Here is a 26,788-nt window from a genome sequence, read left to right on the forward strand (position 1 = left end):
TACTTTCTGGACCTGGATTTGCCACCTCAGTCCAGAGGACATGTATACGTATATTAGGAGTCCAGGTTCTTATAGGCTCCCACTCACCTGCGACTGTGAGGACATGAGCTATAAACATGGATTGAGAAATAGATTTGTTTTAGAAAGGCTTTGTAATTTGGGGGTTATGGTGTATACAAAGTAAAATAGATCATATTTTGTTTTCAATGTTGAAAGTAATACAAGAAAATGATTTATGGGTCATCGCCAAAAGGGTTTTTGGTGAGTCAAGCTCAGGATAATTTCATTACCTTGTGGTTTGTTTTGCGTGTGCATGAGCGAAACACTTTTCACACTATTAAACCTGCCGCAGCTGTGCTTCCCCCTCCTCATCTGCCCCATGGTGGCTCTTACTTTAACGATAATTCGCTTTCGATGCCGCAACATTGCCTCCGCAGTCATCAAGACAACCCCAAACGTGCAAATCGGCAACATGGACGAGATCATCTTCCTTATGCTTTTCTCTCTCTCTCTCTCTCTCTCTCTCTCTCTCTCTCTCTCTCTCTCTCTCTCTCTCTCTCCCCCTTGTTCTCTTCCTTTGTGTTCTGCTGGTGTATAACGTCACACGACACAGTGACGTTGTGAACTCTTTGAAGCAGATGAGGTCCCGAAAATATTCTCCTTATGTAACCGTCCCGCTTGCAAGACGTCACGATGGCGGGTATGCCTCCGAACGCCAGCCGTGTCTTTCTACGCCAGAGCGGCTGCGTGAATTATGCAGACCCGGGATGAGAGTGTGTGGGGCAGGGATGATCCGGCAATACACAGCTTTTGAATTAGAGGAGTCCAAACGGGCATGTTAAACAGGACAAGAGGGGTGACGGGTTTAGGGAACGGATTGGACCGAGACCACTAAATAGGCTGGGAACATATTTAGATTTTGACTGGTCATGGCTTATTCTGCGCTAGAATGAAAACTTGGATTGAACACTCAGGGGGAAAATAGATAGGGATTATTTACCAGCTGCTCTTTCTAGAGACCTGTCATAAATCAATTACAGGTAATAATGTGACATGCAAGCAAAAGAGCTGATTTCGGTGTATGAAGTTGTGTCAGGACTGCATCCTGAATTTGGAGACGTTGTGAGGTTTCGGGACTGGTCATCCAATCGCGACCCCCATACTGTAAAAAAACCCACACACAATTAAAGAGGAAGATAACCCCCCCCCCCAAAAATTTTTTTGACAATATGTTCTATACCAGTCTAAATATGGTATTCTGGTTGATATTGCATTAGTGGAATATGAGTTAAGCAGCAACATCCAGCAGTTTTTATCAATATCAGAAGGCGGCCATTTTGCCACTTCTGCTGTCGAGTGAAAATGACATCACAGTCGCTTGGGTTTTAGGTAACAACCAATCACTGCTCAGCTTCAGAAAATAGGTGAGCTGTGGTTGGTCGTAGCCAGAGCCCTGAGCAACTGTGATGTCATCGTCAGTTGACGGCAAGTGGCAAAATGGCCGCCCGCTTTAATATCAGGTTCTGAAATGATGTCGAGAAATTAATTTTTCAAAAAACTATAAAGATTGAGGGTAAAAGTGTTATTACTTGGTTTACATATAAAGATACAGATATTTGTAATATTGTTGGTCTAATTATTATTTTATTTTATTAGTATTTTTGGTTGATATTAGCCATTACATAGAGTCTCTTGAATTTGTAAACAATAATAAAGGTAAAAAGATTTTGAAATAGTTTTTGTTTTTTTAGTTGAAGTTTTTTTTTTTTTTTGGGGTTATCATATAAATCTGTAATTGCAGTTATGATGTGACATTGAACTGGAATGTTTGTATATGTATTTTGTTTTTGTTTTTATTTGTTGTTATTGGCAAGATTTGTTACAGAATTGTCAATTTAAAAAAATTAAATAAAAATGGCCACCCCCTAAAATGGATTATAAACGGTATCCTTCTTTTGTATCATAGTGTCAAAATGTCACCACAAAAGCCAAAGAAGAAGCAAAATATATGCCCAGAATTAATATCCTAATGCTTTTCAGATTTTACACAGAATTCCAAATTCTTTCATTTCCTCATTTGCTGTTTCTCCTCCTTGTCTTTGTTTGTGTGCAGGTATCGGACAGGGCGTACCAGTGGTGGCTCTCATTGTGGAAGGAGGCCCTAATGTGATCTCCATCGTACTGGAGTACCTCAGGGACACTCCCCCAGTCCCTGTGGTTGTGTGCGACGGCAGCGGCAGAGCCTCCGACATCTTGGCATTTGGTCACAAATACTCCGAGGAGGGAGGGTATGTGCTTACGTAATATCAACAGCAATACCATATGGATGCTCTATTTCACGACTTGGGCACATACAATATAATTCATGAATATAATATACTCAAAGGTCATTTGTATACTGGCTTAATTTTCTAATACAGCGATGCCTGAATCTTCTTTCCCCACTTAAATAAATGCCACTAATCATTTGCAGCCTCCAAAGAGCTCTAAAGAACTAACTTACTGTAGCACTCGTATCATATTTTAAATTGTATTGTATTCTAAACCATCTGTGCATCATGATTTCATGCTTCAAACTCCATTCAATTTTGTTTTGCTCCTTCTGGTATGCTCACTTCGGCCACCAGGGTGCAGTATAATCCTTACAAAATAAATACATGAAGAAGACATTCTCCTGAACTCAGTAAGGTGCAGCAATATAAGTTGTTTTAAAGAATATGCCTGTGAGTATTTGCTGTAGATTTGTTTACATTGGATTTTAACTAACAACATTGACATTATTAGTTTTGTTAGCTAGCTAACTTTAGTAAAGCAAAGTTATGTGGCGGGGCTGGTAAATATGTTTAGTTTTACAGGTAACTTCAACTGTAACAGCTTGAACACAAGCACTTGGCATTTTTTTAAAATAATTGTTCACTCTCTACAACTTATTTTGACGTGGACAGTCGTGTAGCATTGGTAACTAAAATATTTTCCCTCAGCTCAAGACAAAGAAAAAAAAATCAGTCAACTGATGGCTTGTATCTAAAAACAAACAAACAAGGCATATATTAAAAATACTGCAGATAACAACCAAAGTAATGCACTTATTTTTTTGCCAACATTTTTAAATCTCATTAGATTGTGTATACTGTATACCCCATTTGGCGTTCCGCTGAGTATCTCTAATGACAACAATGTACATGAGCACATTTAAGAAAAACTGGCTTTTGGAATAAACACAATTTCAGCAAATTAAAATTGTAATATGCTGATGCATTACTTTGATAATGCAATATGTTTCTCATGAGACCCGGTTCACATAATTGTTTTTATCGTTTCTCACTGCGTGTCCAGTTAAAGATGAAGCTCATTTTTTGCCAAGGACTCTCAGGCGTAGCAGTGCTGAGAGTCCCACTCAACCTTGGTTTCACTTACGGACAAAACAAATCTAATTGAACTCCTCCCCCCCTTCACACGCTTCCTCCATCCCTTCTGTCTTCCTCTTCCCCTTTCTTTTGCTTCTTCCTGCCGGCTTCTTTTTTTTCCAGCATAATTAACGAGTCTCTGAGAGACCAGTTGCTGGTGACCATCCAGAAAACGTTCACCTACAGCCGCACGCAGGCCCAACATCTGTTCATCATTCTCATGGAGTGCATGAAAAAGAAGGAGCTGGTGAGTGACTTGACCAGACACGTTCTTCATATATTTGACATCAACACAACACGCTCAGAAGCTCAAACAATGAAAAAATCAAGACCTTCTTAACTCATTCACTTCCAACCATTTTCACTGAAGCAACACCTTTCGCTCCCTGCTGTTTTACTGGATTTTGACTGATTTTGCATGGCCCACAGAATATTGTGTTCTATTGCTATAAAACATGGAACCTACCTAAACAGTCTCTTCTTTCATCAGGAAAAAAAAAAGTATTTCTATCTGTTTCCGTTTTGCAGCAATTAGCATTAGAATATAGCTAAGGTTCATCATTATTCACAAATCTGTTTAAAACTGTGTGGGGAAACAGCTTTTTTTCAACAGGGCTCTGGTTGATCTCTTATACTCTGCTGTCACCTGCTGGCCGTTTTTGTAATAACTATCATTGCTTCAACCGTTCTCTTCAGTTCAAAAGCTGCATCAAAGCCTTCTGTATGCTCTAGCATAAAAAAAAAAAACATAAAAAATGTATAAAGATTGTTTTTGGGACACTGGTAATATTTAAAATAGAAGGTATTTATACGTTTTTGGGATCAAATGAGTTAAACCCCATCTTCAAACTGTGCATAATACTGCAGTGGCTTATAATAATAGTACACCGGCCAACTACGCTACTGCATTTTAATATTGGTGACTGTGGTACTTGGAGAGTTTTTGAAGTAAGTTGTTACGAAAAGGTTGAAGAACCACTGCTCACAAAGGTCAGGGTCATGAGTCATGTTGATGCTCCACCAGTTTAGTGACTCAAAGTCGTTTGACCTTTTTGCGCTTCCACTATTTTGTTCTGTTCATACGTTTTTTTTTTTTGACAGTGTCAATCAAATCAGAGTATGCTAACATTAATGCAGCTGTAGCCAAATCAATGTTCTGTTATTAATATTTAAGATCATATGAACGGCGAGAGTTTATACAAAGTTCAAGGTGAGGCACTTGTCACACACATTCATCTCTCGAGTAGCCGCAATCCCTTTTGGAGCACTGTCAGTCGCATAAAAGCAAGCTTTTAATACAGTAATGGCGTTTAATGGCAAACGTGGGAATGTGCTTTCTGTGTATTGAGTGTGTTTTTTGCAACAGCAAGGGAAATCAAGCTCAAATCTCACGACATTCATTGCAGGTATATGAAGCATATGCTCTGAGCACAAATGCAGCACATAATAAAATGTATTTCACTAACTTTACAAACACATGTTCATTTACAAAAGCACAGCAGAAAACACCTATTGACTACTTTCACTTTATTCTGCAGTGTGGCTCGATTCAATCAGCGTTAGATAGCCACAAGTGTAAGTTTGCCAATACAACTTGAATTAGTTGCACACAGAAGCACTTAATCCGCATCTTCCACTTAATTATTCAACTTTGTGTTCCAGTTCAATTGAAGCGTATTGAATTTGCGAAGCGCATGCAAAGCAGCGGGTTGGAAGCCCGGCATCGCGCTGACTTGTACACCATGTAAGAGGATTGACGGCACCCTCGGCGGGCCTCTTGCAGCCGATTGATGGAGCTTCTCAACACAATGCAGCAGAGCAGAACAATGGCGCGTGAATCATTCAACAGGAGCAGCTGTCGAGCCCAGATAATTTGATGCTGCCGCTATAAACTTACACAACAATTACTACTGTTGTAACGACATCGCGTAATAATGACACAATATATACAGACTGCAGTGAATTAGTGGCAATATTGTTCACATTCGTTTTCCCTTCCTTCTATTAAAGTGGACAATCCAAAATGGGATACTTCGTCTTAGTGTGGCCCCCTCATAAACTACGGTTTACAACACTCTTGCCATATGAGGTTTGGTTTGCGAATGTTATGCAGCGAACTGTTTTGGGCTTGGTGGTCAAGCAGTACAAGGCAGCCATCTTGGTTACTATTGGACTTGCAGTATTTCATTTGCGTTTTTTTTATTTGGCCTAGATGTTGATTTAATATATATATATATATATATATATATATATATATATATATATATATATATATATATATATATATATATATATATATATATATATATATATATATATATATATATATATATATATATATATATATATATATATATATATATATATATATATATATATATATATATATATATTAGGGGTGTGAATTGCCTAGTACCTGGCGATTCGATACAGATTAATCCCGATACGAATCTATAAATTGATGATTGCGATTTTTTTTTTTTTGCTCAAATTTTGAAAATAATCAGTAAACTTGTACATGCACACTGTAAGATTTGTATGAAAATGTATTTATCTGAAAATTCAGGTTGCAGTCTGTTTCATGTTTGAACAACACTAAAATAAAATATTAAGGCTTAATTTTCCATTAATATAAGATTCTTCCATGCTCCATGTAAATCCTAACCCTAATTAAGACGTTTTGTTGAATATTCCTATAAAAAATGTATGTTTAAAAATCGACTCGGCCGCATATTGAATCGATTCGAGAATTGCGCGCTGTAATATTGCGATATATTGCCGAATCGATTTTTTCTAACACCCCTAATATATATATATATAGAGAGAGAGAGAAATATGTGTGTAATTATGACTTTAGGCTAGTGTTCTGACTTACCAAGACCTCTGCTGCACTGAAAGGGAATGAATGGAGCTGCTTTTATCAGCCAGGAAATAAGTCATCTGTGTTCACTCTTACAATAACACAAATACAACTTTTTACCTACACCTAGAACTGCGAGCAGCTATAAAGGGCCCTCGCAACCCTGGCCAAGTACTTGCACGTCGGGATAATGGTACATGGGATTTACATTTTTATTGAAAATTGAACCATAAACTACATATGCATTTTTTGTTTTGTGCCTGTCCTGGTGTTTATTCAAAATGTGATGAGCTTCCATGCGTGTTTATACCGCCTAAATAAGCAAATATTTATTTGCAAAACGTGTAGCCACAGCAGCAGCATTCAGGGAAATAAAAAGTTTTGTTTTTCATCAGCAACATCTTTACATGACCCACCCTCAGATTCAAGTCAGCCGTGGAAAATCTGTGGGAGGGAGTGCTTTAAAATGTGATCCCTATAATAGGCCAAAAAATGGGGCAAAATTAAAAAATAAAACGTTATTCATAATTGACGTAGTTATCACACTTACAAAGAGTATACAAATTTTGTACAAAATACCGTATGTAGGGTAAAAAAAAAACATTATCGCCCCAAGGGCTAGGTGGCACTTTATTTATAACTGAATATTGTCACAGAGATACCTTCAGGTCGTGGCTATAAACATACATGGGAAGTTTGGGAGAAAACTCCACCACAGTTAGGCTGCACTTTGCACTAAACTTCCGCTAGGCAGTAAAATATGGCCCAATATGGTGATGTTATGTGTTGCTGAAAATTGATTCAATCACACAGTCCTCTCGCTGGTTTTGGCTTGTTTAAAAAGTCTGGCCTGTCTCACAGGACATATGCTATAATCATAATTGCTCATGTACCATGCAGAGTGTCAAAAAGTCTCAAATGGATTACGGTTGTCTGTTGAGCCAAAAAGCACTTGGCACTTTGCTGCCTGGTACTTCTCTGCCTCCCCCAATTTGGTGTTGTGCACAAGTGGACTTGACGCACACAAATCACATAAAAAGTGAAATAATCTTACAGGAGTTCATGGACCGTAAGTAGAACAATCAGTTACAATGTGCAGACTAAACTCTGATCAATAGAAGAGCCGAGAAGAAAAAAAAAAAAAAAAAAAGAGAGCAGCAAGATGAACCACCTCAACAAACCAGTCAACTGATCACTCCAAAGAAACTATACTGTACAGTATGTGTGAACGCAACCAGTGGATAAATGGACCAAACTAAACTAGGGCAATAATTCATTTACATAAAAAAAAAAAAAAAATTTAATGGCACAAAATATTTACCTCGAAGCCACATAAAATAAAATGAATGCAGACACATGCATCTGTAAAAGACAGAGCAAAGTTTGGAATTATTTTACATCGAAAAGAAAAGGTCAAGTGCAAAGATTCATTTGCAAACATATTGATTTATCCAGGTAGACCGTTTGCTCATTGTCTTTCTCCAGTGTCCCTTTGTTGTCACACTCAAAACTTTTTTATGTTCCACATTGACTAAATAACCTGAAAAACAAACTGACATTGGTGTATTCCACTGTGACATGACTTTTTTTGGTTGGAGGTATCAATAAAGCTGGCTAGTGCGTAAGCATTCACCCCAAAAAATAAAATATGCTTCCAGGTCTTAAAGTGTCGCAGCGGCGCTGCTATGCTGTACCAAAACAGTACGTACAGTATGTAAATATTGTGTAATAAAAAAAAAGACTCCACTACATTTATGATATCATTTGTACCTGGCTAAAAAGCAAAGCATGGAGAGTCTCTGTTGCGTCTCAAAATATCCTCAATCTCCCTGTGACTTTCTCTCTTTGTGTCAACTTCTTCCTTGACAATCGCACCAGGTTTTTGTGGTTCCATGTAAAAAAATGAATACAGTACTGTACAGCAAAATGCGGAACCACCAAACCTGATGTAGGGTCAGTTTTTCATTGCAGTACATTGCTCGATGGAGCGCTCCATGTGCAGCAGATTTCACAGTTTGAGAGGGCATCGGTGATCTTTGTATCCATTTTTACCATCCATCTGTTTCTCTGCTGGTCTTCATTTGGGTCATGGGTGACATTCGGGAGAAGCGCCAGCCAATCACAGCCACTGTTTCAAATCCATAGTATACACTCCGGATTTATAGACAAATCTCCTTAGCTGTTAACATATGTGACAGAGCATATAGTTAGGCAGTATGCAAAAAATGGTACCTTTTATCATTTGGTTTTAGAATAGTGCAACTGTTTTATGTGACCATTAAACAAACACCAGAAAGATCAAAATGCACTTTTTTTCCCTGCAGAACTTATAACCAAAAGTCTTATTAATTATGCAAGAGGTAGCCCCCTCCCCTCCAATCAATTGTGATTCTATGCAAGTGGGGGGGTTCTCATTGAGTGCCCTGATATTTCCCATCTTGACATGAATAATTGAGTGGAGAAAACTCCTTATATGTTTAATTCAAATTAAATATTCACAAGGAACAACCATGTTTCAACGGCTTCTTGACACGAGAAAGTAAAAATTAGTAGGAGAGCAAAATGGTCACTTGGGAGAAGAGGAATCGAAGAAAATATGTGACTTTAAAAAAGGAAAACAGAGTGAGAACAATGAGCTTCTGAGAAACGTGTGTGTATGTGTGTGTGGGGGGGGGGGGGGGGCAGATAAAGTAGCCGGAGAGACAGTTTATTATCAGTTGGGATTAAAAATGTACGAGGAGAGAAACTTAGCTCCCAATATTCTGTTTTCACTGTCATATTGTAAATTGCTATTTTCTTCCCATTTAAATTTACGCCGAGACTGTTTTTGCCGACTGCCACTATATGGCGAGGGCCAAATGTGGCCTGCTGTTCGTGTGCGTGCGTTATATGTGTGTACCGTACGTCTCATTCAGCACGGTACAGGCCTTTCATGTGAAATGATGCATATTTTCTAATCAGCTTGACTTACTGCAGCATGCCACTTTTCCCTCTGATCCCCAAAGCATGTAGCTTAGCACGTATGGAGATGAGGGAATCCTCCACTCAGAGGAAGATTGGACTGCCTTTACACTCCCCACATCCGTCTCTGCTGCTCTTTGCTTCCTTTGCCTCACGCAGACTTCATATTTCCTCTCATCTCCGTCTTCCCAATCCCCGCCGCCTCTGAACGTCGCTTCATAATCGCTGGCATTTCAACTCTCATCCTTTATTCTGGTCTGCTCAAAGCTCAAGACGGACAGAACCAAGTCATCATTATTATTATTATTATTATTATTATTACTAACCATGTTAGTACAATGGCACTGCAAGCTCCAAGGGTTGACACAATCCATTCCAGGACATTGGTTCAACCTGAAATTGTAATAATAATTATCATTTTCAGTGATAATTAACAATAAGTAGAATAGTGGGCAGCACGTTGATCCAGTGGTTCGGATGCCTGCTTCACAATTCTGACATTCTGGGTTTGAATATCCAGCCGTCTCGTGTGGAGTTTGCGTGTGGCGGTTTCTTCCGCAAATCTGCTACTTTATAAAGTCACAAATTTGGCACTTTGTAAAGTCGTAAATTTGCCACTTTATAAAGTCTCAAATTTACGATGATTTTTCTCCCAAATTTGCAACTTTATAAAGTCGGCAATTTGCCGTTTTGTAAAGTCGTAAATTTGCGACTTTATAAAGTCTCAAATTTACGATGATTTTTCTCCCAAATTTGCAACTTTATAAAGTCGCAAATTTGCCGTTTTGTAAAGTCGTAAATTTGGCACTTTATAAAGTCTCAAATTTACGATGATTTTTCTCCCAAATTTGCAACTTTATAAAGTCGCCAATTTGCCGTTTTGTAAAGTCGTAAATTTGCCACTTTATAAAGTCTCAAATTTACGATTTTTTTCTTCTCACAAATTTGCCCCTTCATAAAGTCGCAGTGGCAAATTTGCGAGTTTTTTCTCGGGACCCCGCCCTCTAAAAAAAATCTATATTTATACGTGGCCCTAATACGCCGTCCTACATTCTTAACACCCTACAAGTGTAAAAATGAATTCAAATTCAAGCCAAACGTCAGGTTGAAACGAGGTACTGCACAAAATGCTAGCGTCTCACAGAACATCATGACATTCATGTTTTCATCACTGTTGTTTGCCTTCACTGACTACAGGGACGTTCGACACAAGTCCGTTTTGAAGCTACTCCACATAAAAGGGCTCAAACATACAAACAGACAAGGTGGACTCTGTGTCTTCTGAAAACGAGTAGTGGACACTTTACACAATCAATTATGAGTGGAAGCGCAAACACTCAGGGGTCACCTTGGGGACGGGATTGGAGAAGGGGAAGAGAGAGAAGCAAACTGGAAGGAATGGGGAAAGGGTGCTTGTGAGAAGATTCATGGTTAGATTTGTCGGGCATGCGGATGTTGGCTGGGAGAAGGAGAGGGTAAAGGGGGACACGTCTGGGAGGGTGAAAACTAGGATGATTATCATCTTTCTTAAATGACAACTTCATCCATCTCTTGTCCTGAGGGCAGCGGAAAAGCATATCAATATGAGAATTGGTATAGAACAGACCAGGGGTTTGAATCGATGAGTTGACAACTCAACTTTGAAAGTCTGAAGTCGACTAATTGCTGGGGCAGCGGAATGTCCAGCCAACAAGTCTTTATACTGTACATCTGTGCCAGATCGAGAGTGCGTAAATAAGCTGCTTGTGGATGAGAATAGCAGTCAGCCTTGCGAGCTTTGGCTATTCCGATCGCCACTCGTCTTGAAATATTCATTGCGGCAAGACCACGGGACTGGCAGCGAGGGATGAGGGCACAAAGTGAAGCTCCATCTTTGTTGTTAAATACATATGGGTGGTCCGGGCAACGACATGACCCAAAATCTGTACGAATGTCGGAATTTGTCGAAGTCTATCACTCAGCTACACTAATGCAGTAGTAATGTCAGACATGCAGTAAATATTCATGTAAAAAAAATAGGGGTGTTGAAATTTGTGTCTTAATCTTGGGTTAGTTGAAAGTTCCTTTAATGCCACAAATTTTTTAAAACGTGCGATTAATGACCGCCCCTTACTTGGAAAGCCTGTAATTCCAGTTGCACTGCAGCAGAAAAGTCATGTCAAAACTTAGCAGTAATAAATGTAATAATAAGGCATATATTTGTGTAGACTGGGGTCAATTAGTATTTTACAATTTAAAAAATGTGCAGAATTTCACAGGTTACTTCTTGTTATAAAGATTAGATAACTCTTAGTATGAAAAGAAAAATGCACTGAGCTGTCACCAATGTCTTACAAATGCAATTATGCCCTCTAGTGGCAGAAAATGACCTCAAAACAAATAAATATCACACTTGATTTTTTTTTACAAAACTTCTTTTTTTATGTTAACACAATTTTATGAATTATTATTAAATTACTGTATCAAGGACTAAAAGGCGCAGCCATATTTGACTATTAGTTTAAGATTTGTTTCCACTTTTATGCTAGAGTATGAAACTTAAAAAATATATATTTTATTGTACATTTTATTGTACATTTAGAACAGATATCAACAGAGTTATTGAAGTCATGCGATTAATTGTAATTAAAGTTTTCAATCGCTTGACACCCCTAAAAAAAAAAACACTTTTAGACCACAAATAAAGAAACCAGAAATCAAATCGCAATTAGTATATACGGCATAAGCTAGCCCGTCACCTCATATACGTAAACTAAACCGCTGTGCAAACTGGCTCACTACATCCAGCGTGTGTTCGCAAACTCGAGACGTCTTATCTCGGGATCATTTAAACCTACTGAAACCCTGTACTTTTTCTTAAATAACCAAAGATGTGCCTCACATGAGCTATTTTTTCTCCCTTAAAAACAACCCTTGTGGTGTTGTAAATATCAGCACCACCAAAAAAGCAAAGAAAAAGCAAAACACCTTGTGTGACATCTCTTGGTGACCTCAGACATGCCACTTTTTTGTCCTACTTTTAAAGCCTCGTTTTCAATTTTGAGCCGCCTTGCATCTATAGTGAACAAAGTCCACGTGTGTTGTTCTTTGATTGAGTTGGAATCCACCGAGGCATGTCGGCGCAATCGAGTGCTATAAAAACGAGGGCCATAATATTAAGGTGAAAAACAAATATTTTGGACTCGCACTAGCGTGTCTCTGCATTCACGCAATTACACACGAGTGATCTGTGTTCGCCCTCATGAAGACCTCTAATCGATACCTTCACATCCCATTGCACTCTCATTCCACCTGAAGAAAGACCTTTTGATTACACAGCTGTGTGTGTGTGTGCGTGCGCGTGTTCCACACATGCGCACGCAAACATATCGAACTGCTTCCCTTATTAGTGATTGCGTGACACAAGCCCTCATTTCTCACCGGGATGAGTCCGCATGTCATCAGCATGTGGCGCGCGGATGATGAACGGGCCAAGATAATAGATACCATAAATCACCAATGAGGATGCGATTACTTTTTAAAACAGTCATGTTTGTATAAAAACATCATTCGATGGGGGGGGGGGGGGGGGGGGGGGGCTGCGTGATTGCTGCATTGCCCTAAAGAATGCAGGAGCAGCAGCGGGGGAAGCTTGCAGATTCCCAGCGCTCTGCGAAATGAAGCCATTTAAGAGGGTGGGAGATGGGCTGCGGGGAAAAAGAGGGGAGGTGGGAAGAGATGGATGGTTGGATTGCAGGATTAGAGGAGGAACTCGTCAGGCATTCAGAACACGCTTTCAACCCCTTCTTGGCTTTTTCAAGGTGCCCTCCACGCATGAACACATGCATGTACATGCGTGCGCCTACGTCCAACGCGTCTTTGTCAATATTACCTTGATGGCATAGAAACATGCCTCAAGATGAAGGGAGAGAAATACAATTATATTTTACTGTGGTGGCCCCAAAAAAATAACCAAACCAATTTCTTACCACATTTTCTGTCATCCTGTCCCCTCCCAGATAACAGTCTTTCGAATGGGGTCCGAGGGTCATCAAGACATTGACCTTGCCATCCTCACTGCGCTACTAAAAGGTAGGCCCTCGTTTGAGCGCGAGCTGAAGTATAAATCGAAAGTAAGTGGCTTCCATATTACCCTCTAGGGAAGTATAAAAAAAAGGGGGGGGGGGTCATTGCGTTTACCAGGTGCACGTTCAACACACACAAACGTTTTCAATCGTATGCATGTTGCCGTGTTTTTTTACGTCGTGTTGTTGGCTTCCTAAGGGGATGGCCTAATACTGTTAATATATAATGTTCCAAGATGGTTAGGTAAATCCTCAATATTGGGGCCCGAAGGCTCGTCCATCAATCTGCTTGGCGAGATGGTTAACTTTATTCACCAACCGCTTATTGATTTTATGTCTGCATAAGCAAATCAACGGTTAAGCTGGTTTACATGCATCGGGGATCGGTTGGGACCACTGGGATTCGACCACACACGCGCACGTACTCGCACAACTGAACCATAACCAGGCGCTGTAATAAGCTGCAATCCCCTTTCGGTCCTCTCAAACTCACTTTTCCATCAGCCCACTCTCGAGTCCTATCATGCATTGTTCGAGGTTCGTGCAGCTCACTTGAAATTGAATGTGAGGGTATTGTGGCTCCACAAAAATGTCCTTCTTGTTTCAAGAAATCTTGTTACAATCGTGCTCATCAATTTACATACCGTAGCGTAATGCTAAATGTTGCTTAATGACACAAAAATGCTATCAATCATCAGCAAAATGGACAATGTACATCCTACAAGAAGATATCAAAACAATTGCCATAGTATTTTGAATTTAAGGTTATGCAGCATTTTAATATTCAAAGTATGAATTAGTATTAACTCATTCACTCCCAGCCATTTTCACTGAAGCAACCCCCTTCGCTCCAGACTGTTTTACTGGATTTGATTGATTTTGCAAGGCTCACAGAATATTATGTTTTATTGCTATAAAAACATGGAACCTACCAAAAAAAAAAGATTAGAGTCTCTTCTTTCATCAGGAAAAAAAAGTATATTTCTATCTGTTTCCGTATTGCCAGCAGTTTGCATTAGAAGTTTCATCATTATTCACAAACCTGTTAAAAACACTGGGGGAAAACAGCTTGTTGCAACATGGCTCTGGCTGATCTCTTATAGTCCTGCTGCTACATGCTGGCCGTTTTTGTAATTACTACCATTGCTTCAACCATTCTCTTCAGTTCAGAGGCTGCATCAAAGCCTTCTGTATGCTCTAGCATTAAAAAACAAACAAAACATAAATACGTCTTTAGGAGCATGGTGATATTTAAAATAGAACATATTTATACGTTTTTGGGAGCAAATGAGTTAAATATGAAGACCAAACCTGGCTGGCTTTAGTTTGCACATTCTTTCTGGTTTTATAAACATAAACATAAGAAAACACAAAATACATTACAAGTCCAAATTGTAAATTGAAGGAAAAAAGAAAACAAATAACTAATTAGTAAAGGCTTCCGTTGTCAATATTTTCAAATTGTAATTATAATTTTTTCCTTCAGATTTTAGTAGGTTTCCATTTCCAAATGGAACGACCTTGGTTTAAATTCAACCACAGTTGTGTCTTGAACTTCCTTCTCAATTGTTTCCCCAAGACCAATTAACCCCCCACAACACACACACACACCACCCACACACACACACACACACACACACACACATGCACACACTGGATCCATACTTTCGATTGGTGGCTCAGGAACTCGGATTGGTCACCGATGCTCTGATGGTGCAATAGGACTCTAACCGTGTCTAGTAGCAGTTTGCGGCATTCTCTCATTGGCACTCGCCAAGAGTTTGAAGGAGATTAGAAAAGAAATGTTTACATAACGATTGCGGCATCGTCAGATGCATCATTTCTTGGACTCATGCGTCGCTCAGCGATTTCTGCTTTTATTGCCTTGCCTGTCTGGGAACAAGCATATTTTGTTATCGCTTGCCACTGATTGTTTCTGATTTCTATTAGTTTTGGGTTTTTTTTCATTTCTTTCTACGCCTGTATTTTGAATTGAACTTGAAGAAAGGATTTCAGTCAAATCACGCAAAAGTTAGAGCAAAAAGATACGTGCACGGTACATGCATATTTCTCTCTGCCGCGCAGCGAATAAAAGGACGTGCGAAGGCTTTTGCTATCAAATGAAATCCTGCCACTGTCACATCCTGCCCAGCAGCATTTGAAAACGCTGGATTAGATCCCCCCCCCCCAATGACGCAACCGCAATCCCGCCTGCAGCATGACAAACACATGAATACCGAGCGAGGTTGGCAACAGAGCAAACAGAAGGTTGTGAGATTTAGGAAGTCGTCGAACAAAGCGGATTTGGGAGAATTGATGTCCGCTGTCCTGAGGGAGTCAATATCGTGAGGATTTCGTCCATTAAAGATCATTTGCTGCTATTTAGCCTCTCCGGAGAAGCACCATGAGGTCACATGCTTTGAATAAAACAAGGCCACCCTGCACATTAATGCACACAAATCTCCAGTAAAGTGCTTATTACGGAGCTTGTCCTCTTATTAGCAATGCTCCATCTGAAATCTCAGCATGAGGCTCCAGTAATGCGTGCACAAGTAGAAGCACTTTGTAGAGTGATTATTCTGTTTGGCTTGTTGAATATTCTCGTCTAAATACGAAAAGATTATTACGGTCTAATTCACAGCAGCTATTAAATTCGATAGCTTAAAATGCTCATGTTATCGACAGAGTAGAATACTTTGTTACTGCCCTTAAGTAGAATGTTCACTTTTAACTGTGCTTTACTTTGTTATTGACAATTCTGGCAATTTTCACATTCGCCCCATTACATATCCGAATAAAAAAAGTGCGATACAGTTTCCCATTCTAAACTGGTTTTTTTTGTGACCCATTCCTATGAAATGAAATCCCTCTACTGTTGTAGGGATACCGTCATAAAATCATAATCAACAACAGAATCCTGTCTGTCTGTCTGTTTCTGTGTTTTGTATTTGGAAGCTCTGTACTGCCACATGGGTTGTCGTGATTCATTTTGGTTTGCTTGGATTTTTTTGCGGCGTTATCAAATCAAGGAGAAACGGATCAAGTTTACAAACACATCCGTTGATTCAAACCGGAGAAAGCAATCTGTAGGTTAGACAGATGTAAGCAAGCAGATGGCGAAAACAACTGTGCAGCAGTTTTCAACTGTTCATCTCATGGCCTCGATACACCAATCCGACGTCGGCCAAATGTGACCGGGCGCCTACAACATGTAGCGTCGGCCAGACGTCGACACGTCGCGTAGAAAACTGACGTAAATACGCAGTGCACCAACCCCAACTATTGCATACCTTCAGCGCATGCACGAGAAGTAATTCCCCTCCATACCATTGCGGCGGTAGTCATTATTCCTAAAGGTAACCGGAAACCTCTTTACGGAGGGGCGGGATATAAAAACGTAAACAATTGTTGCGGGGGGGCTAAGATTGCGATGGCAGTTACCCCCGGAGGCGACTCCGGCCCTGGAGGGAAATCCTCCCATGTGTCTGCCGACCACGGTTAGCAGACCGAGCAGGAAACGGTAACACAATGCATACCGGTGACTTTTTCTCCCACAATGTCCTCCCACGTGAATGAAACTCTCCGGCTTTTTTGCACAGTATCGTATATAAAAGTAAATCCTACCTGCTATATCCAGTCGCGTCCCCATGACATGCCCCCCACCCCCCCCCCCCCCCCCCCCGTATTCCAACTCGATCCGACTTTACAACATTTATACCTGATCAGACGGCGCAACAATGTCCAACCCCCAACGTCGGATCGGTGTATCTCGACCAGTGGTTCTTAACCTTGTTGGAGGCACCGAACCCCACCAGTTTCATATGCTCATTCACCGAACCCTTCTTTAGTAAAAAAATAAAATATGATTTTTTTTTACTGGTGCACGAAATGAATTGTGCATTCATATCACCTTGTTCAAATATCAAAACCAACACAGTGCATGAGGTCTCACTCTGCTGCATAAACCAGCGACCTCAAAGCGGACCGGTAGGAAATCTCAGAGCAGGACGCTTTCAATGACTGTGCCCACTAACTGCAGACTAGACTGAGGGGTAGACCTCTGCGGCGGAGTCTCCACCGAAACCCCTGAGACCGACTCACCGAACCCCTATGGTTCGATCGAACCCAGGTTAGAACCACTGATCTAGGCCTTAACAAAAGGATACGGTACTTCATTGAAAAGTAGAATGATCACCGATTTCATAGCGAATCAAAAGCTGAAATGATATTTGTGTCGATTCTCAGTCATCCAGGTCATTGTCGTTTGCAAGGTTGAATAGATTTTACCGAATTGTCTTTCTTTGTTCTAAATTTTAGCCGTGGCATCTCCCTATATAAGCCAAAAAGGGTATGTCCCCCCCGGAGTCGTCGCAATACGGGTGTTGTTGTTGCCCAGCGTGGCGGGTGAACGACGGCCTTGCATACCAAGCGGTCGTTCAATCGGCTGCTGACAAAACAGCTCATTAGGGCCGCGGAATGGGACCATCTCTGGGAGGGGGGTGGGGGGGGCTGTCAGGGCATTGTAATACGATTGGTGATGCCTCAGCCCTCCTTCTCTGCTTACAGACAACGTTTTTCAAGGTTCAAGCTTTTTCATTAGCAAAAAAATTCAGGTGCACTCAAGACCACCTTCCTATCCAGAATTTGGACGCCATTGTCCTCAAAGAAATGTCCAATCTTTTTTGAGATGCCAGTGAATGTTGACTGGATCCCAAAGAAGCCGCTCGTCAAAGGCTGCTTAGTTTCCCCCAAATGTCGACGTCGTTGCACTTTCTCACGACACTGCACTGCATAATTAACATTGGCGAGTTGCTTCTAAAGATTTAGAGCTCTGGGGTGAACCCGCATTTGTGCCTTGTGCCTCCTAAGCCATTAAAAGAATCAGTGCTCCTGCATCAAACTACTAATACACAGCTGTGTACTCTCTTTGGTTCTAAAAAAAAAAAAAAAAAAAAAGGACAAAATATGCCAGTGTCATTGCTTAAACCCCGAAAGCCCAAAATGCATCTGAGTCATGTGTTCCCTCAGGTGCCAACGCGTCAGCTCCTGACCAGTTGAGTTGGCTCTCGCGTGGAACAGAGTCGACATCGCCCGCAGTCAGATCTTCATCTATGGACAACAGTGGCCCGTAAGGAACGAAATATTCACAAGCAGGTTTTCCCTCGCTGCCCAAACTGTATTATGTGATTAAAAAAAAGTTCTGTTGCGCTAGAATTTAAAATTGAAAACTAAGAAAGTAAGAAAAAATATTACAGTAGTTGAGCACCATGTATGGCCAGACGATAAGTGCCCGGATTACTCCAAAAATCTCCAAACAGTCTGGTTGGAATGTCCACTTTAACCTGAGGAAAAAATCGGAGGTGTTTTTTTTTTTTGTGTGTTGATGAAAAAATTAGCCTTTTGCGCTATATTTTTGTGTGATTTTGCCTCTAGAAATCTGCTCATAAACACAAACGTCAAATTAGCGTAACGTCATTATTGTTGACGGTGTTGCTCAGGTGGGATCCCTGGAGCAAGCCATGTTGGATGCCTTGGTCTGGACCGAGTGGACTTCGTCAAGCTCCTGATTGAAAACGGCGTCAGCATGCACCGTTTCCTCACATTGTCCAGGCTGGAGGAGCTCTACAACACGGTGAGAACATCATTCAGGTCTTGGCGGACCATGTCCCGTAAAAGCGCGCATCCTCATCCCCCCCCCCCCCCCCCCCCCGTGTGTTGTTACGTTTCATTCTTTTTTTATTTCAGAGGCACGGCCCGTCCAACACGCTTTACCACCTTGTCAGGGATGTGAAAAAGGTACGAGCATCACTGGCCGTCCATTTTGGAACACAGCCTTATGGGAATGTTGGCTGGAATGTCTTGTGTATTAAAGACCACGTTGAAGCTTCTTTTTGATTTGCATCGTATCGTTGGTTTGGCTCGTCCTAGTTGCTCCGAACCGCAAATAGAGGCCGGCTGTTCTCTTTCAGCCGGCGCTGCGGGGCTGCAGCCGCTGCGTAGAGCTGTGCATGACTCTCATCCCTCTGTGTCGACTTCCATTTTTTACTCCCTCACTGTTTACTCTGTTCTTTCTCGAAGGCACGCGGCGCCGTTGCAAAACAAGCGCCACGCGCGCATTAAACAGTCTTTTATTCGCAGACTTTGAATTTGAGAAAACAGCTGCGGAGCCGCTGTGAGGCTGAGAAGGAATATCTTCAACGTGTTTTTTTTTTGCGTTTTGATTCGTACCGTGCGGATTGTGTGTGTGTGTGTGTGTTTAGAAGTGAAAATGCGCCTACTGCCACATTTGTGATTTCTTTCTTTGCATCACAATCATGTTCATTTCATCGTGAAGATGATGAAATGCTTTCATCGACGCGTCGCAAGCTAAACCGACGGCCATTTGCATACTTTTGGGGTTGTGTGATCGGGAGATAACAAAACGGGCAATCTTGAGCTTTACATTCCGCCCCGTGCCAATTTAGAGCGAGCCCTCAGTTGGGAGTTAGTGGAGGGGGGGGGGGGGGGGGGGGGTCAACATCAGCAGTTTTAGTATCAACGGGGGTGCATTAATTCAAGCCGTACTGATTGCAGTAGCGCCGCATTCCTCCGCTGGGAGTTGCGGAAAAGGTTGGATGGCGCAATCGCACTCTCCCTCTTTCACGCTATCTTCAAGCACACAACTGCGATATGACGTTGCCGTGGAAATCCTCTTTGAACAACCCAACCTACACGCACTCATGCAAAAAAAGTGCATGGCGAGACATTCCTTTTAGAGTTGTTTATTTCATACCCACAAGACACTCCACGACGTGTGCCCGCCCAATCTAATGAGATCTCACGCCAGGTATCGAACTTGCAGCCTTGACAAGATAACTAGAACGGTACTCGGCAGAGCGCGGCCAAGGCTAGGAATTCCGAGAGAATAATGTTACAAATGCATCGATGGCGTAGCAGTCAGCACTCGCTTGTGCGGCCGTTCGCTATCATCAATTCCGTTTTGGAACCTTAGCTATTCGCTGAACAACTCACTAAATTGCGCAATCTCTGTGTAAAGTATTTTGGGGGCTCTTTGTGTCGCGCCACAAGATAGCGGCAAAGCCCAGGCTTACAGAAAAGTGAGCTGTAATCGGTGTCAACGAAGTATGTTGAAGTTACAGGATCTTTGTGCAGTTTGGCACTTTTTTTTTTACTCGCCACCTCTGGCCCAAAGCGTAACTGCAACATCTGCGTCAGGCTCATTCATGGTGCGCATGCGAGTACGTGCACGATTTTAAAGCGACAGCCGCAGTTGACAAACGAAGACATGACTTCAAATGAGGTCAGAAGAACTCTGCCCCTCCCGAAAGGGAAGATAAAAGCTGATAGGTGCAGTCAGAATAAAACAGTCAGGGCTCTTCGTACTCATCTGGGCATTAAGCTTTAATATTACTTTTTTTAAACTGCACAATGCATCTTAAACGTTTTTAATGTCGGGAAAGAGGAGCTAAGTTTAGTCTGAGTTAGTAGCAGAAATTATGTCACCGTTTGTGTCATACGTACTTCTGGCGTCAAATGATCTGTATGCCTTTTTTTTTTTTAAGTGGGGATAACTAATCTTTACATGTTTTGGGATCGTAGTGGAAGGAATATTCACCCCCCCCCCCCCACACACACACCACCACCCAAAAAATAAATCTGATTTCTGAGGCATATTTGGAGGGTTTTTTCATGAGAGTAACTCAACAATTACATTCATCGTTAACAAATTCACATACTTTTTGGGGGAAAAGTACTTACATAACGTAATTTGAACAACAACGATTAGATTTTCTAATCAGATTAATCTCATTTTAGAATTTTGATTAATCAACACCAATTACCGTAGTTTACTTAGTAACGAGTTACATTCATCAGTAACAAATCCACTTACTTTTTGGGGGTAAACGTACTATAAAGTAATTTGGCCAACACTGTTCATCAATACTAGTGCTGTCAAATGATCCGATGCCGACCCTTAATGCTGAGTGTCAAGCAGGGAGGCAAATGGGACCCATTTTTGTATGACCAGCCGAGGATTGAACCCGCAACCTCCCAGTCTCAGGGCGGACACTTGAGCACACCTTTTTTGATCCACTGCACACTTTCATCCTCTTCTTTTTCTAATCAGTTAATTGCATAGTTTAAAATGAAAAAAACAATGACACCAGTAGTTTGACATGAACAAATATTCTGAATGTCATACGCAAACATTTAGTAAATGCTTTACTTTGATGCATGTAGTTAAGTTTATTGCGCAAACGCAACCTGTGCTACCTTTAACGTAACAATCAAGCTAAAGGTCAATAGTGTGATTAATCTGCGTTAATACATGATTAATACAATATTTTTTTGTGATTGATCAACGCTTTAACGCTTTAACTTTGACAGCACTAATCAATAGATAACCTCCTGTGTTTTCTGATTTTAACATGTTTATTATTTTTGTTGTAGTTTATTTTTTATTTTATTTTATTTATTTATTTATTTATTTTTTTCTAAGAGCTCAGTATTGTTCATTCGGAAATGTCATCATCATTGCTCTTTTATTATTATTATTTTTTATTATTATTATTTTTTATATATATATATATATATATTTTTTTTTTTTTGTGTGTGTGTGTGTGGGTGAGTATGTGTATGTGCGTGCGTGCGTGCGTGCGTGTATTTGTTAGCTCACCAGAAAACCATTTTTGTTGTAGTTTACAATGCTGACTGACGTCAATTCGATGTTAACGACACGTCCCGATTGAGCCTTCGCAGTTGCCGTTCTTGTTCACCTTCCGCAAACGTGGCCTTTTTTGTTGATATTCTGGTAACTGTTGCTGAAGGTTGCTCTCGGGTTTAATGCGCTCCAATCATTACTCGGCGAGAAAGCTCAGCCAGAAACACACAGATTGGCTTTGTGTGGGCTGCAGCTGCTCGAGAAGAAATGGACTTTTCCTGAGGAGTAAATGAACAATGGCGGCTCGTGCTGCTTGTCACTGCGCTGCCAAGATCTTAAGCGGGGAAAGTAACCTGCCTGTTTGGCTCGTTGGTTTTCTTAGCTGGAGTGAGACAACAAAAATTCGTGTTCCGTAGACAAATATTTATATGGCATGATCCAGTTTGTTTATATTTGTGATGTTTTGCCTTTTGAAGGAGATATCTTTTATAGTGGCCTGGTGTCTTGTTACATTCCCACTCAAGTCAGAAGTTAGCATTAGCAAGGCATTTGATACCAAGTTTTTAGAGTGGATTTATTCAATATGCGTTCAAAACACTGACAAACGCCCCGTTTTGCTGACTAATGACAAGAAACGTCGATGTCGTGGAAAAATCATCATGACTTTAGTATTCTGCATCAAAGTCGCTAATTACGTGTTTTTGACATCTCGGCATCCTTTTCGCCAAATTTACAGTGGACGAAAACACGCTGTTTGTGGATATGAAAAGTTAGTAGCGTTGCTAGCTTTGGTTATTTTTAATCGTTCCTAGTCTTGGAACATTCATACCAGCGGGGTGGGACCATGGGACGGACAGTAACTTACAAGGGCAGCAGCCATCTTTGTCGCCAAAGTCTCGTGTCCAATGATGCACGGACAGCTGTCCAAAATTGCAACGTCTGTGTCACTTTTTTACACTTATTCGTAGCACTTATCTCAGCACGGAATGCCTTTTTTATTTTAACCTGTGGCACAATAAAGGTTCGAAACCGCTGTGCATTATAGTCGATTACAAAAAATTATTTCGTTGTTTGTCCCTAGCATGTGGCAACGTACTCAAGAAGACGAACATACTCAGCATGAGCGTTTGTTTCCTAAGCAGATTTGTGACGGGGGGGAAAAATAAATTCCCACAAGAGGCATCATTTAGTAATCAGGCCTTTGCTGACCTTGATCGGAACGAGTAGAGACTCCTAAAATGTTGCCGGATTATTGGTATGTGTGTACCCTGTTTAACTAAGTGGACATCATAGAAGCGAAGTGTTCCGAGACGATGACTCTCCGACTATCTTTTAAGGGTACTCACCGTCTCCATATTAACCCTCGTTTCCAGATTGTTTCTGTCTTTCTTGTCATTAAATCCCTAAACCAATGATCCAGCTTTGGTATCTTTTATAGTTACCTCAGAAATTACACCATACTCTTTCGAATCAGTTTGCACCATCACATATTCAGAACTTGGGATACTTCTTTGAAGGGTCGAGATGTCGAAACCTTGTCAATGTCTCACCCCTCGAGAGACGAGCCCAAATATTCGCTGCTCCTTCCAATGTCGAGCACGGACTTGTTGAGAAAACAATTTTGGAAGAGAGATCTTGTCCATCGTGTTCTGTGTTTCTCATTTCCCCTGCTCGCGCTTATCGTGCGTTCTACTCACTGACACTGTGTGTTCTTTCCAAGCGAGAATATCCAGGGTTCAGTTGGATCTACTTCAAGGTGAATCCGATAATCACGTTTTCTTTCATAGCCAAACTCAGTTTGATGTGGATTGTTTGTTGTTTTTTTTGCAGTGAGCGTGTACTTTGTTTGCTTTGCTAAGAAGTTGTTGTTTTCTAATGTTGTGCGCTTTTGTAGGGAAATCTGCCCCCGGACTACCGCATCAGCCTCATCGATATCGGATTGGTCATTGAGTACCTCATGGGCGGGGCTTATCGTTGTAACTACACCAGGAAGAGATTCAGGACTCTGTACCACAACCTTTTTGGACCCAAACGGGTAAGCAAATACATCTTATACTTTTTCAACATTCATTATTTTTATGTTTTTTGTTTTGTTTTTAGTAATGTTATACAGTGGAACCTCGGAGTTTGAATGTCTCGGAACTCGTGTAATTCTGACTTCAGCCAAAAATGTCTGAGTAAAAAATGCCTCGGAGTTTGAACTCATTTTCGGAGTTCGAACATACCTTGAAGTGAAGTGAAGCCGAGCGAAGCCGAGCAATGCCGAATGCTCACGTTGCGGTAGTTGAGGCGATACACTGCTCATTTCCAGTCAGATCGTGAATACTCCCGGAGGTGCTCCATACTCGCGAGTGCATTTCGATTTTTCCACGACAATTTTCCTCGCCATGCGCCCAAAGAAAGACAACCGTGCCAGTGGCAGCAAAGAAAAACATAACACATGTAAAATACACAATTTAGCACTGAACTAAATTCATCCACTGATGCCATCACATCACAACAAAAAGGTAAGGTATTTTTTTATTGTTTAAATACTGTACAGGGTATAAATGTAAAAAAACTAACAAATAGAAATTATAATAGGAATTTTCTGTTTTTGGAGCTTGGGAACGGATTAATTGCATTTACATGATTTCCTATGGGAAAAAATGTTTCGGAGGTTGAACAATTCGGACTTTGAACACTTCGCAGGAACGAATTATGTTCAAACTCCGAGGTACCACTGTAATTAAAATCTGAGGAAAATATACCACTTGAATAAATTAATCCTGATAAGTACATGATGGATAATGTGGCTACATTACATTTTAATAAGAATAAAATGCAAAGCAGGGACTACAGTATGCACCCCCAGGGCAAATTGGCATGTACATTTAAATGTTACTTGTGACATGCCTGAATGGGCAGCAAGTCCACGCCAACCCTTTACCCATAATTATGCAGAAAATCTTAATATTTTTGGTATGTTGCTTTCAGTGCACTTAATAGGAACAGGTTTTAAAATAAGCATTATCTGATCATTTTAGCTAGTTGAGTGGCCCATCCACATTCTTTTGAAGCTGTGATTTCGATGTCAGGTTAATTAAGGTCAAACTTTCTATTACTTACTGATTTAGATTGATGCTGTTTCAACTGCATGCGTGTCATTGAACTCACATTGATAATCATTGTAAGTGTTGACGATACAGCCAGTACCACTCATCTCACCGAGCTATTAGAATCCACTTAGCAAAAGAGTCATTACTGGTCCTATGCACTGTACCGTTTGCTTTTTTTTTCTTTTTTTTTTTGTACTTCCTGCACACCTTCATTGCAAGCAATCCCCTCATTCGGCTTCATACCTTACACATGGTTGCTATGCAAAAAAAAAAAAAAAAAGTGTCTCAAATGCCATCATTTTGCTTGATGGCTCGTCGCCCTATGCGCGTGCGTGCGTGTGTGTGCGTGTACGTGTGAGCCGTCATATTGCCTGTTTATGTATTTGCATGTCTCCAATGGAAGCAACAAAAAGCAGCTTGATGGAGGAAGATGGAGATCATGCAAAGACATATTGATGCGGGAGGGAGTCAGTTCTTATTTTGCCGAGCAGAACCTTGTGATCACAATCACAAGCTCGCTCGCTCGCTCGCTCGCACGCATGCAAGCAAGGCACATAAACACGTGTTAGCGAAAGAACAAAGCCTTTAAATAGATGCAGATATCAAAATCCCCGAAGGAAACCGTGCCTATTTTTACCAACTGGGATGATAGCTCATGAATGCGTAATGCAAACATGGCCTTGTTTTTTTTATTACAGATACACAGAACACTGTACTAAATCCACCACTCTGCTTCCATACAACCAGAGCGGTTGTCGCTGTACACATAGCGTACACATTGCTCCATGAAATACATCCCAAATGGCGTTGTTCAGTCTGTTCATGTTCTTGTTGCTTTTTTAGCCCAAAGCCTTGAAACTGCTGGGGATGGAGGTGAGTGTTCGCATCATGCTCATTCCTTCACTGCCCGTCCTCCTCTTCCTCCTCCTCCTCCTCCTCCTCCTCTAAAGTCTTCTTCTTCCAAATATGTGCCGGTCTGTGTCTTGTCTCTCAGTCAGTCAGTGTCTTCTTTTTTTCACACCAAACCAAAAAAAATCATCACTGTTTCATGGCTCCAGACTGTTTAAATATGAGTCCCAATATTGTACATGTCTGAGGAGCCTCTTCTCACAAGAGTTTTTAGTAGCATTTAATAAAAATAAAAAATAAAAGGAAAAAAGCCATACTTAATTTAGTATATAAGATACTTAAAATGTCCGAGTTTTCTTTCTTTCGGTATTTTTCATGACGAGCTCAGAATAGGGCGTTTTGCGCCATTGTGAGATGGAATGCAGCCGACTCCCGGCCAAACGAAGTGGCTCCCCTTATTTCCATTCAAATTAGAGCAGTTGAAGCACGCATAGCGAAAGCAGGAATTGACCCGCTGGGGTCTTTGCATGATAGTTACCGTGAAATTAGAAAATTATAGGATCTGCTTATTTGAATTAAAACATATATATTTGGTATTTGGATTATATTTACCCTACCTTTTAGTTAAGAAGGTTTACATAGTTATAATTTTAAAAAAATCCACTGCAGTTAATACAAGGTTTATGACGGTAACAGTTTGACCCTTGAACTTCATCAGTTCACAATTGTGTGGCATTTTCTACTAAATTCTTGTGAGAACACGCTGGTCTGAGCTCACAGTTTCACTGAACTGAATGAGCAAAGACTGACCCCCATGTGTGATTCCGGACTGTGAAGTAGCTGCAGTTTTTTGTCAATCGTGTATTTACATTAAAAAAAAAAAAAGC

The 26,788-nt window shown here is 40.8% G+C and overlaps 1 protein-coding gene across 1 annotated transcript in view; it reads left to right on the forward strand.

The window, feature by feature from the left end:
* Window positions 1-26,788, forward strand: part of trpm3 (transient receptor potential cation channel, subfamily M, member 3) — a 152,519-nt gene that overhangs the window by 100,294 nt on the left and 25,437 nt on the right. The window contains 11 exon segments of the mRNA XM_086075100.1: window positions 2,114-2,288; window positions 3,531-3,654; window positions 13,227-13,299; window positions 18,321-18,347; window positions 18,350-18,420; window positions 18,791-18,824; window positions 18,827-18,924; window positions 19,038-19,088; window positions 23,675-23,710; window positions 23,849-23,989; window positions 25,896-25,925. Coding sequence (XP_085931226.1) covers window positions 2,114-2,288; window positions 3,531-3,654; window positions 13,227-13,299; window positions 18,321-18,347; window positions 18,350-18,420; window positions 18,791-18,824; window positions 18,827-18,924; window positions 19,038-19,088; window positions 23,675-23,710; window positions 23,849-23,989; window positions 25,896-25,925 — 860 coding nt within the window.

Source organism: Leptonotus elevatus, chromosome 5 (genome assembly GCF_054856555.1).
Source record: "Leptonotus elevatus isolate MCC_2025b chromosome 5, RoL_Lele_1.0, whole genome shotgun sequence".
Classification (NCBI taxonomy): Eukaryota; Metazoa; Chordata; class Actinopteri; order Syngnathiformes; family Syngnathidae; genus Leptonotus; species Leptonotus elevatus.